This window comes from Heterodontus francisci, chromosome 1, assembly GCF_036365525.1.
Source record: "Heterodontus francisci isolate sHetFra1 chromosome 1, sHetFra1.hap1, whole genome shotgun sequence".
NCBI lineage: Eukaryota > Metazoa > Chordata > Chondrichthyes > Heterodontiformes > Heterodontidae > Heterodontus > Heterodontus francisci.
Genome location: NC_090371.1, coordinates 256,294,710 through 256,307,814, shown reverse-complemented (window position 1 = coordinate 256,307,814; position 13,105 = coordinate 256,294,710). Strand labels below are relative to the sequence as shown.

The following is a 13,105-nucleotide window of genomic DNA, read 5'->3' as shown; positions in this document are numbered from 1 at the left end:
TGCTCCATGTCCCAGTTATGCTACAGCCCAAGAGGAACTGCAAGTATAGCCATCCCAGCCTCCATGAATGAAAGACGGCTTTCTGCTGACAGGCATTCAAACTCCTCCTTGCGAAAGTCCAGCACCACTCCCTTCTGAATCAAAAACTACTCCAAACTCCAACAACACTGAACACAATACTTCCACTCACTCTGCAGCAGCAAAAAATAGTCAAAAGCTCCTTACCTGAAAATCCCAAGCCAATGCCTCTGAATAACACTAGTGGGGGTAGTCTCATATGAATGCATGTTCAACTGTGTGTGTTTAAAAGAGGGCAATATCAAGACCTGCAAGGTCCAAAATGGCAGGTCAGGTGTCAAATCAACATTAGATGCTGTTTGATGTCATGATCTTCCCATTCTTCATGCTTCTAGCACACACACAGCACACTCGCACTGGCACCCTTACAAGCATGGCATGCCGTACCAGAAGTGGCCTGAAAGAAAGTTGAGCCATCATTTGAGCTCCAGGCTTCCATTGTTCCGGCACCAGCAGCACTACAGAGCCAACTTTTGTGGCCACCATATCATAATAGGAGCATGGAACATTAATTCTAAAGTGGCAACTCTTCTTTGGCCTTCTTATCTCGAGAGACAATGGGTAAGCGCCTGGAGGTGGTCAGTGGTGTGTAGAGCAGCGCCTGGAGTGGCTATAAAGGCCAATTCTAGAGTGACAGGCTCTTCCACAGGTGCTGCAGAAAAATTTGATTGTCGGGGCTGTTACACTGTTGGCTCTTCCCTTGCACCTCTGTCTTTTTTCCTGCCAACTGCTAAGTCTCTTCGACTCGCCACACTTTAGCCCCGCCTTTATGGCTGTCCGCCAGCTCTGGCGAACGCTGGCAACTGATTACCACGACTTGTGATCAGTGTCACAGGACTTCATGTCGCGTTTGCAGACGTCTTTAAAGTGGAGACATGGACGGCCGATGGGTCTGATACCAGTGGCGAGCTTGCTGTACAATGTGTCTTTGAGGATCCTGCCATCTTCCATGCAGCTCACATGGCCAAGCCATCTCAAGCGCCGCTGACTCAGTAGTGTGTATAAGCTGGGGATGTTGGCCGCCTCGAGGACTTCTGTGTTGGAGATACGGTCCTGCCACCTGATGCCAAGTATTCTCCGGAGGCAGCGAAGATGGAATGAATTGAGACGACGCTCTTGGCTGACATACGTTGTCCAGGCCTCGCTGCCATAGAGCAAGGTACTGAGGACACAGGCTTGATACACTCGGACTTTTGTGTTCCGTGTCAGTGCGCCATTTTCCCACACTCTCTTGGTCAGTCTGGACATAGCAGTGGAAGCCTTTCCCATGCGCTTGTTGATTTCTGCATCTAGAGAAAGGTTACTGGTGATAGTTGAGCCTAGATCGGTGAACTCTTGAACCGCTTCCAGAGCGTGGTCGCCAATATTGATGGATGGAGCATTTCTGACGTCCTGTCCCATGATGTTCGTTTTCTTGAGGCTGATGGTTAGGCCAAATTCATTGCAGGCAGCCGCAAACCTGTCGATGAGACTCTGCAGACACTCTTCAGTGTGAGGTGTTAAAGCAGCATCATCAGCAAAGAGGAGTTCCCTGATGAGGACTTTCCGTACTTTGGACTTCGCTCTTAGACGGGCAAGCTTGAACAACCTGCCACATGATCTTGTGTGGAGGAAAATTCCTTCTTCCGAGGACTTGAACGCATGTGAAAGCAGTAGGGAGAAGAAAATCCCAAAAAGTGTGGGTGCGAGAACACAGCCCTGTTTCACTCCACTCAGGATAGGAAAGGGGTCTGATGAGGAGCCACCATGTTGAATTGTGCCCTTCATATTGTCATGGAATGAGGTGATGATACTTAGTAGCTTTGGTGGACATCCAATCTTTTCTAGTAGTCTGAAGAGACCACGTCTGCTGACAAGGTCAAAGGCTTTGGTGAGATCAATAAAAGCAATGTAGAGGGGCATCTGTTGTTCGCGGCATTTCTCCTGTATCTGATGAAGGGAGAACAGCATGTCAACGGTCGATCGCTCTGCACGAAAGCCACACTGTGCCTCAGGGTAGACACGCTCGGCCAGCTTCTGGAGCCTGTTTAGAGCGACTCGAGCAAAGACTTTCCCCACTATGCTGAGCAGGGAGATTCCACGGTAGTTGTTGCAGTCACCTTTGTTTTTATAGAGGGTGATGATATTGGCATCGCGCATGTCCTGAGGTACTGCTCCCTCGTCCCAGCACAGGCATAGCAGTTCATGTAGTGCTGAGAGTATAGCAGGCTTGGCACTCTTGATTATTTCAAGGGTAATGCTGTCCTTCCCAGGGGATTTTCCGCTGGCTAGAGAATCAATGGCATCACTGAGTTCCGATTTGGTTGGCTGTATGTCCAGCTCATCCATGACTGGTAGAGGCTGGGCTGCATTGAGGGCAGTCTCAGTGACAACATTCTCCCTGGAGTACAGTTCTAGGTAGTGCTCAACCCAGCGGTCTTCTTTACACCACAGAAAATTCTCAATGTAATGAGCTAGGTTCTTCTCCTTGTGTTTAGAAGCATAGGAACAGGACTTGGCCATTGAGGCCTGAGTCTATTCTGCCATTCAATGAGGTCACGCTGATCTGTACGCTAACTCGATTCACAAGCCTTGGCTCTGTACCCCTTAATACCCTTGGCCAGCAACAGTCTATTGATCTTAGATTTAAAATTAGTAGTTGAACAAACATCCATTGCTTTTGTGGGAGAGAGTTCTACAATCCTTTGCTTGAAGAGGTTCTAAACTTATCTCCTGAATGGCCTGCCTCTGATTTTAAGGTTATGCCCCCTTTTCCTTGACTCGGCCACCAATAGAAAAAGTTTCACCTCTATCTACCCAATTAATTCCTTTCAAAATCCAAAAAAAGCCACAATCAAATCACCCCTTAACCTTCTAAATCCCAGGGAATACAAGCTAGTTTATATAATCTAGCCTCCTAATCTAACCCATGGAGCCCTGATAACATTCTGGTGAAATTGAGCTGCACTGCTTTCTTTACAGAATCGTAGAATGCTTACAGCACAAAAGGAGGCATAGGGTACATTGTCCTCCAAATAGGCCAACATAAAAACTTGCAAGAATTTCCATATTGTAAGAATTTCAAGAGACGCTGGACTCAAAGCTTTCCTAGTGTCATTGCAGAATATTGATCCTGTCAAATAGATGGTGACTTAGCAATAGAGCCAGCAAAATATATCGTACTAAGAAATCCCTTACAAAAAGATCAGAACCAATCTCAGTTTCTAGCACAAAGCTTCATATTACTCCGTACCATTTATTTTCAAACTAATCAAGAACGTTTTAAATGGTAACAAACTGTGTATGCTGTATCAGTCTTCAATCGCTGCATTATGAAATATGATTTTCTAACTCACTTGCAGGATAAAAATGATTTTACTGTCGGCAGAATTCCAAAATATCTAGAACATGGCGATACAGTTTCAATTCCAGGCAAATGAAGACTTACAATAAAAACTTTGAAACTTAACTTTTAGTACATCAGAGTCTAAGCTGATGTTTCTGAGAAAAAGTTTAAGATGAAGAATGCAATATAGGTATGCGACGTCAAACATTCTGTAGTCAAGATCCACTTGTGTGCAACTGTTTTCAACTGGAGAAAGACTACCTCCATGTAAAAATCAATAATACATACGGATAAGCTATCCAATTCCATAACGACTGTTATAAAAATCTTAAACTCTGTACTACAGCATAATTTCTAATCAAAGTATAACTGAACAGGTGACATGAAAGAATACAAGTGTAATAGTGCATGCACCACATCAGCATCCTTATTGCCTAGAGACAAGTGCCACTGTTAAAAGGCACTTTGGGGCTCCATTTACACTTTGTTGACAGCTGAGTCATAATATGAATAGAAATTATTGTCCATCTACTAAGGCTCCAAGTGTGAAAGCAAAGTCTCAGAATCATAAAAATCAGTAGAGGAAGTTTATTTAATTTGAGCAGGTTGGGCATTAAGTCATCTCAAGGTGAGGATAGAATGGGGTAAATTTTCATGTTCACCACTTGAGCGCAAAACTGGCAAAGCTGATCATTTGCCTGCTTCAGAACCAGACCAAATTTAATTTTAACTCATTTCAACAGGATGAAAATAAATTGAGTGCTACAACATTTGAGCGATCCACCCATATCACCACAAAGATGAAAAATTTATCACAAAATTATTGAAAACTCAGCCAAGAGAGGTGCTGTCAGGACAGTAGTAAAAACACCCTGTCTTCACAATAGTGACCATGAAACTGTTCTCTTTAGTTTGGAGCCAATTTTTCAACTGCCTCAAAGACAAACCTTTCAGTTTTGCATAGGTTGGCCAAACCCAGTCAACTCTTACCAAATTCATCAATGAATTCTATACTAGTTTTAGGAGAGATTCATTAATTACAGGGGTCCTCTGGCTTGATGGAACTTAACACGCTCCAGGAAAATTGTACATCTCTTGTCAGGAGTCTTTGAACTACCCAGTTAATATCTCAATTCTATAGCACCTAACGCTAACTCAATGCTAACTCAACAACTTGAGAAATCCCTCTAACAAAGGTTTTATAATTTATGCATATTTCATATGTTCGTATTTCCTTAGTGCTCAAATAATCACAAAACCTGATCCTAAACACATTTGTTGAAACAAAAACTTAGAAATAGCACCATTTCACTGGAGTTTTAAAAAAAGTCCAATAAATCTTTTAAGGTAAAGGTAACAGGGTTGTAGTGTTGGGTGATTTTAACTTCCCCTATATTGACTGGGACTCACTTAGTGCTAGGGGCTTGGATGGGGCAGAATTTGTAAGGAGCATCCAGGAGGGCTTCTTGAAACAATACGTAGATAGTCCAACTACGAATGGGGCCGTACTGGACCTGGTATTGGGGAATGAGCCCGGCCAGGTGGTCGAAGTTTCAGTAGGGGAGCATTTTGGGAACAGTGACCATAATTCCATAAGTTTTAAGGTACTTGTGGATAAGGATAAGAGTAGTCCTCGGGTGAAGGTGCTAAATTGGGGGAAGGCTAATTATAACAATATTAGGCAAGAACTGAAGAATTTAGATTGGGGGCGGCTGTTTGAGGGTAAATCAACATCTGACATGTGGGAGTCTTTCAAATGTCAGTTGATTAGCATCCAGGACCAGCACGTTCCTGTGAGGAAGAAGGATAAGTTTGGCAAGTTTCGGGAACCTTGGATAACGCGGGATATTGTGAGCCTCGTCAAAAAGAAAAAGGAAGCATTCGTAAGGGCTGGAAGGCTAGGAACAGACGAATCCCTTGAGGAATATAAAGACAGTAGGAAGGAACTTAAGCAAGGAGTCAGGAGGGCTAAAAGGGGTTATGAGAAGTTATTGGCAAACAGGATTAAGGAAAATCCCAAGGCTTTTTATACGTATATAAAGAGCAAGAGGGTAACCAGGGAAAGGGTTGGCCCACTCAAGGACAGAGAAGGGAATCTATGTGTGGAGCCAGAGGAAATGGGCGAGGTACTAAATGAGTACTTTGCATAAGTATTCACCAAGGAGAAGGAGGAGGTGTTGGGTGTCTTGCAAAGCATTAAAGGTAGATAAGTCCCCAGGGCCTGATGGGATCTACCCCAGAATACTGAGGGAGGCAAGGGAAGAAATTGCTGGGGCCTTGACAGAAATCTTTGCATCCTCATTGGCTACAGGTGAGGTCCCAGAGGACTTGAGAATAGCCAATGTCGTTCCTTTGTTTAAGAAGGGTAGCAAGGATAATCCAGGAAATTATAGGCCGGTGAGCCTTACGTCAGTGGTAGGGAAATTATTAGAGAGAATTCTTCGGGACAGGATTTACTCCCATTTGGAAACAAATGGACTTATTAGCGAGAGGCAGCATGGTTTTGTGAAGGGGAGGTCGTGCCTCACTAATTTGATTGAGTTTTTTGAGGAAGCGACAAAGATGATTGATGAAGGAAGGCCAGTGGATGTTATCTATATGGACTTCAGTAAAGCCTTTGACAAGGTCCCTCATGGCAGACTGATACAAAAGGTGAAGTCACATGGGATCAGAGGGGAGCTGGCAAGATGGATACAGAACTGGCTCGGTCATAGAAGACAGAGGGTAGCAGTGGAAGGGTGCTTTTCTGAATGGAGGGATGTGACTAGTGGTGTTCCGCAGGGATCAGTGCTGGGACCTTTGCTCTTTGTAGTATATATAAATGATTTGGAGGAAAATGTAGCTGGTCTGATTAGTAAGTTTGCAGACGACACAAAGGTTGGTGGTGTTGCGGACAGTGATGAGGATTGTCAGAGGATACAGCAGGATATAGATCGGCTGGAGACTTGGGCGGAGAAATGGCAGATGGAGTTTAATCCGGACAAATGTGAGGCAATGCATTTTGGAAGGTCTAATGCAGGTGGGATGTATACAGTAAATGGCAGAACCCTTAGGAGTAGGAGTATTGACAAGCAGACAGATCTGGGCGTACAGGTCCACAGGTCACTGAAAGTGGCAACACAGGTGGATAAGGTCGTCAAGAAGGCATACGGTATGCTTGCCTTCATCGGTTGGGGCATAGAGTATAAAAATAAGCAAGTCATGCTGCAGCTGTACAGAACTTTAGTTAGACCACACTTAGAATATTGCGTGCAATTCTGTTCGCCACACTACCAGAAGGACGTGGAGGCTTTGGAGAGGGTACAGAAGAGGTTTACCAGGATGGTGCCTGGTCTGGAGGGCATTAGCTATGAGGAGACGTTAAAATCGGATTGTTTTCACTGGAACGACGGAGGTGGAGGGGCGACATGATAGAGGTTTACAAAGTTATGAGCGGCATGGACAGAGTGGATAGTCAGAAGCTTTTTCCCAGGGTGGACGAGTCAGTTACTAGGGGACATAGGTTTAAGGTGAGAGGGGCAAAGTTTAGAGGGGATGTGCGAGGCAAGTTCTTTACACAGAGGGTGGTGAGTGCCTGGAACTTGTTGCCAGGGGAGGAGGTGGAAGCCGGTACCATAGAGACTTTTAAGAGGCATCTTGACAAATACATGAATAGGATGGGAATAGAGGGATACGGACCCCGGAAGAGCAGAAGGTTTTAGTTTAGACGGGCATCAAGGTTGGCGCAGGCTTGGAGGGCCGAATGGCCTGTTCCTGTGCTGTACTGTTCTTTGTTCTTTTTATACTATTGAGTCATTATACTTGACTGATAGGTATGCCTTTACTGGATTAATATCTGTAACATTTTTAAAAACTTACATGTGTCACTGCTTCTTGGCAACCAGCCATTGTCAATTCATATGCCCACATTTATAACAGAAACTGTCTGTAAATATATCACATTGCAATTACAGCCTTCCACCAGTGGTGGCAATATAGCACCTCAGTTTTGCTATTTCACTGTTTATATAATACTTTGATTTGGTATTATTTAAGACATGGATAGACAACATGCCCGTAAGTAAAGGCCAGCTACCCGACCCGAACCAGACGACGTGTCCTGCATTCGGCATTTGGGCTCAGGTCGGATACACTATCAAAGGTAAGTGGCTCCAATGTTAGCTTAATTTTTGGACTAGAAAGGTGGTTTTGATACAGTTATTTAAAGCTTGTGCAGATCAGCAATAAACTGTAAAACGGAAGGTAAGTTAATTGATGGTCGGGTCGGGTCAGGTCAGGCGCGGGAGAAAATGGAAGGACTTGGGTCGGGCTCGGGTAGTTTTGTTTTTCAGAACCCAAGCAGGCCTTTAACTGCAAGTAAGTAAAGACTGAAGTACAAGAACGTGCCCTGCTCCAATTATCCTAACCCTGTAACTCAGCTTCACCAGAACACTACATTTGGTCGAGACTCTCTATGTGCAACATCACAGAAAATTGACTATTAAATTAAACTTGGTGCTATATTTTTTAGAAATGCATGCGAAATATATCCTTCTTTCTTAGGCTGGTAGTACAAATATTTTTGAAGACTAATCATACTATTTTACAATTTTAGCTATTTTCTTTGCAAGTGCTCAGCATAATGCTGTCACGTCTCTAAGTCAGTTCTATATCGGTCACCTTCCTAGCTCAGTAAGGTGGAAGTTTGAATCTCAAAAAAGGAAGCTACAATGTCAGCACAACCAATGGGAAGTACTGTAAACCGACAACACTTTCATCTAGGCTACAGAGATCTGCTAAAATTCAATTTGTGCTAGGTTTCTGGATTTTGTGCTTCAGTTTCTTTATTACTATAAACTAGTGGAACAACAAGACATAATGCTCTTAGATCAAATGTGGCTTTTTTTTGTTTCGGGGGGCCACAAAAGGTGTATACCATTTTGCGAAAGTGCCTCTGTGTTTTCTTAAATATATTTGAGGATTCATTTTTGAAAGATTGAAGAAATGTTAAACTTTGGGGTTTTCAAAGGGGGTCATGTAAAGGCCACTTGACTTTGAAAAACAGTCCCTGGAAATGTGTTTTTTTTTTTAAAAGGGGCACTGAGAGGTCTTTTCAGGAAACCACTTGACTTTCAGCTCAATAAACAACAGAGAACTTTGGACACCTGGAGAAGTTATTTACAAAGAAGTGACAGGTCAAGATTGATGGAGGGTCAGTTTTGCTTTTGAATTGTTTTGAGTTGGGGTTGAATTGTATAAAAAGGGAGAGAACTTCCGAGAAGAGAATTCCTAAGGAAGACCACAACCTAGCTCAGCTTTCCAGCACCTCTCTAAAAGACCCTGAGGTCTACTGTGTCAACTCATCTCATGTCATAGAGTCAGAGAGATGCAGCACTGAAACAGGCCCTTCGGCCCACCGAGTCTGTGCCGACTATCAGCCACCCATTTATACTAATCCTACATTAATCCCATATTTTCTACCATATCCCCAACTTCCCTCAATTCTCCTACTACCTACCTACACTAGGGGCAATTAAGCCTGCTAAATTAATTCTCAACGTCGCCTGAAAAGATCCCAGTGACCTGTCAATGTGTATTCGGAGACCAGACTGTATGCCAGTTTTGGAACACAATATATCTCATCTGTTGTTTCTTCAAGAACAAGCAAGTTTTCAGCCCAAGTATTTTTTGTCTGCAATCGAGCTATAAAGACAAAAATCACTTTATTTTTCTAGTTAACTGGTGTATGTGTGTGTGAGGGCTGAGGTAAAAAAGGGAACTTTTATATTTCAATTTGTGTGTTTATGCTTTGCGTCATTACTAGTTAAGAATTGGTTTATAATAAACTGATAATATTGTTGTTCATTAAAGAAATCTGGTTGGTGTGTTTTATTCTGGAATAAAAATAGAGTCTATGATTGACCGTTTCGGTAAGTTGGAAAAACACTTAAATATATGTTGCGACCTGTGGAGAAGTAGAACTAGAATAAACAGAGCACTCCTCCCTAAAGGTAACGTATAAAGTTTAAATCTATGTTTCATTACATATATATCTCACAGTGCTGATCTTAGTGTACTAATTCAAGATTTATCGATCAATGAGGCAACAGAACTAAAACAACAAATTCCAAACCTTCAAAATTCTCAAAGCTCAAACAGGACAATGAATAAGAGATGCAAGTGATTATTAGAGTTGCCTGGGCATCTAGGGCCAGATTGTCGAAGCTCAGTGTGGGTACAAATAGCTTGCATATAGTTTGAACACACTGCTGGAGATTATCCACTAATAGTATGCAGCGTGCCCAGACTTTAACTGCTTTCCTCAGGTTGGAAGACTTTGGATTGACTTCCCATCAGAATTAATTTACACTGCCAATAAAATGAATTCTACCAGTCCCAAACTGCAAGATCAGTGATGTCACAAAATTAGTCTAGAGGGGGACCTAAGCTGGCAGGTTTCTGCTGGAGTGAGAAGTTTACATTTATTTTTAAAACAAAAAGGAAGTATACTACACATTGTATAGATTTTACATATGCTGTACTTCTTGCCCAATGTCTAAGAACTGGAAATTGTGTAGTAACTTTATGTAAACAAATACAACTATTTATTAACTTCCAAGAAAATATTGTTCATTTTTCAGGCTTGATTTCAGGAATCCACTTCTGTCTTTAGTGATGCTGACTTAAGAGACGTGTGGTCTGGAGCAGCTCCATTGATTTTCATTGGACCTGACAATTTGACAGCTCAAAGCTGATCCGGAGCTGGATGACTTCAGAAAAATAAGGTCAGAGTCCAAGAGCTTAAAAAAAAAAGCTGTAAAATGGTCGATATAATTTTCTAGCTATTGATAATGTTCCTTTTATCAGAAAAATATGTATTTTTGAACATAAAACTTCAACCTAGCCTTTTCTCCTTTAAAGCATTTACCAGGGAAAGAGCAGAGGGCATCTGGCCAGACTATGCTTGAAAGGGCATTGACACAGGATACCAGAAGGAGAAAGTTCTAATCAGCAGGTGCGTCACTACCTTTAAATAAGGCCTCCAATAAGTATTTTTTGCTCAGAATTATTTACATCAGAAGATACCAACTCTTACTCAGGATTTCTCTTTTCTCATATTCTCATTTATTAAACATTGCATTAATGTCAAAACGTAAAAAGTGTTTATAACATTATGAATGGGTATGATTAAAAATAATCATCTCTATATTCATTGGTTCCTAGACTGAGAAATAGCTTTGATCGTATGACAAGAAAAGGTTGCTTTGATTACACAGGAAGCAAAGCTTTTGCTCAGGAAGCCCTTGGGATGAGAACAGCCTTACAGTCGGTAGCAAAGATATATAAAGCTATACTTAGAGATATTTGCAGCATTTACCAATAGAAAACACAGTACAATAATAAAATAGCCTGCACAGGGTTTATTTACAGGTAGCACTGAACCCTCAATGTTTTGAAAAGCAAATAGAATTCTATGGCCAAAACACATCAAAAATAACCCAGTGGAATACAGGAGATTAACTAAGTGAAATAAGAGACAATTGTGTAAATTATGACACACTGGAGGCACGATAACTCCAATATCCTGTTAAATGAGCATGGGGGATTTTAACCAACAGATATTGCTTGCATCTGTTTCCAATGGACTGATTTCTACTACTGTAAAAATATCAAAAAAAAGTGATCCATTTTTGCCAGAGAAAACTGATCAAAGCAAAATTCTTGGGAGACAGTAGTTCTCCCATTACTTCCCATACTTAAATGGTACTCAATGACATTCAAAATATAGCAATGGTTAGATTATTACATTGTCTGATTAGATAAAGATCATGGAATGTTTACAACACAGGAGACCATTCGGCCTGTCTTGTCTGTGCCAGCTCTCCAGGAGCAACTCACCTAGTCCCGCTCCCTGGCTTTTTCCCTGTAGCCCTGCAAATTTGAAGGTCTCAAGTGAATCTGCCTCCACCACACTCTCAGACAATGCATTCCAGATCCTAACAACTTCCTACGTAAAGTTTTTCCTCATGCCACTGTTGCTTCTTTTGCCAATCACCTTATATCAGTGTCCTCTAGTTCTGGATCCTTTTGCCAATGGGAAGTTTCTCCCTATCTATTCTGTCCAGACCCCTCTGATTTTAAACATGTCTATCAAATCTCCTCAATCTTTTCTTCTCCAAGGACAACAGTCCCAGCTTCTCCATCCTATCTATATAGGTTTTCTATAGAAATATACCTATTTATATAGGTTTATCACAACTTCCTTGTTTTAGTACTCATCTGTCCCTATTTATAAAGTTCAGGATCCCATATGCTTTATTAACCACTTTCAATGTGCCCTGCAATCTTCAATGATTTGTGCGCATATACTCATCCCCAGGTTCCTCTGCTCCTGCACCCCCTTTATATCCTTTAATTGATCATTTTACCCCCTTTATAACCTGAACAAATATTATGCGAACGACAACAAACAGATCTCAACTGGAGGTGCTGAACTGACAGATTTTGGAGAAAACTGAACAAAACTTTATGTGCCCTGTAACTGCAATACTCCAGGGTTTACAATTGTCGTGCACCCGTATTGCATCGTCATCAAAAAAAGGTGAAAGATAAATACAAAACCAGGCGGCTGCATAATGCTTATACATGAAAGGTTCTGTTCCTTACAGGCGCCCAAAATCCACCATCAATTCACAACAATGAATAATCAATCGTACAGCACTCAACAGCAAATCAAATTATCGTCGCCCACTTGGAACAGGTTTGCATTCCCGCCTGGGCATCAATTAAAACACACACACATGATTTTCAGTGTTCACTGGTTCCCTTACCAGCCAGCCCTCCGCCCCCTTCTCCGTGCCCCTTTCTCCTCTGCAGCACGAAGTACGGGTTGGCTCTCTCGGTCACCCACAGCGCGTTGGCCAGCAGCACTTCTTCGGGATTGACCCACATCCCCGGTGGTGGTGGCGGCGGCGGCTGCGGCGGGCAGCGCGAGCAGGATAAATCTCAGCGGCTCGCGGGGCGGGAACTCGGGCGCCGCGTTACAAGACTATCCGAGCAGCGAGAACCGCAGCATCATCAACAACACCGCGGAAAGGAGCTGCCTTCACACAGTGGGGAGGGGGAGTCCCGTCCCTCCCTTCACCTAATATATACTCTGGAAGCAAGCCCGATTACAATGGATAAATTGTCGTCGCTAAATACAAAAAAAAGGAGGCATTTAACGACAACAGATGTTGTCGACAGCCCAGCTATAAATATAAAAACCTACAGTCACCGAATCCGATTCAAACACACAGCTGCGTCCCAGCCGCGGTGTTATTGTTACGTCATAACGTAAACGTCTAACAGATAAACAACAGCAACCGAATTGGAACTCCGCGATTGTTCAAACGGGAAAATATCGCGCGAGATCCAGAGCGAGACGTCTCGCGCGGCGCCCGTTGCGACGGCAGTGGTGTTGTTATGACGGCTGATTCACCTCAGCGAGAATGCCAACACTGGCGGCTTCGTCACCGTCACGTTGCGTTATCAGTGAACACCACCGTGACTCTCACCATTACGTCTGACACTCAGTCATCCATACTATTGTTCTGAAGTTCCTGTTTAACTGCGGGCGACGCACCTCGCTGGAGAATTATAGAAAGTTTACGGCACAGAAAGAGGCCACTTGACCCATGGTGTCTGCGATGGCCGAAAAACGAGCCACGCAGCCTCATCCCA

General features: G+C 42.8%; 1 protein-coding gene across 2 annotated transcripts in view; it reads right to left on the bottom strand.

The window, feature by feature from the left end:
- The window catches only part of tbc1d9 (TBC1 domain family, member 9 (with GRAM domain)), a 150,655-nt gene extending 137,770 nt beyond the window's left edge, over nucleotides 1-12,885 (bottom strand). The window contains exon 1 of one of the 2 annotated variants that reach the window (XM_068043405.1): nucleotides 12,214-12,885. In XM_068043405.1, coding sequence (XP_067899506.1) covers nucleotides 12,214-12,334 — 121 coding nt within the window. In that variant the 5' untranslated portion in view covers nucleotides 12,335-12,885. The remainder of the gene's footprint in view (nucleotides 1-12,213) is intronic. The other variant, XM_068043409.1, reaches the window with a different exon arrangement.
- Between the last annotated feature and the right edge of the window lie 220 nt (nucleotides 12,886-13,105).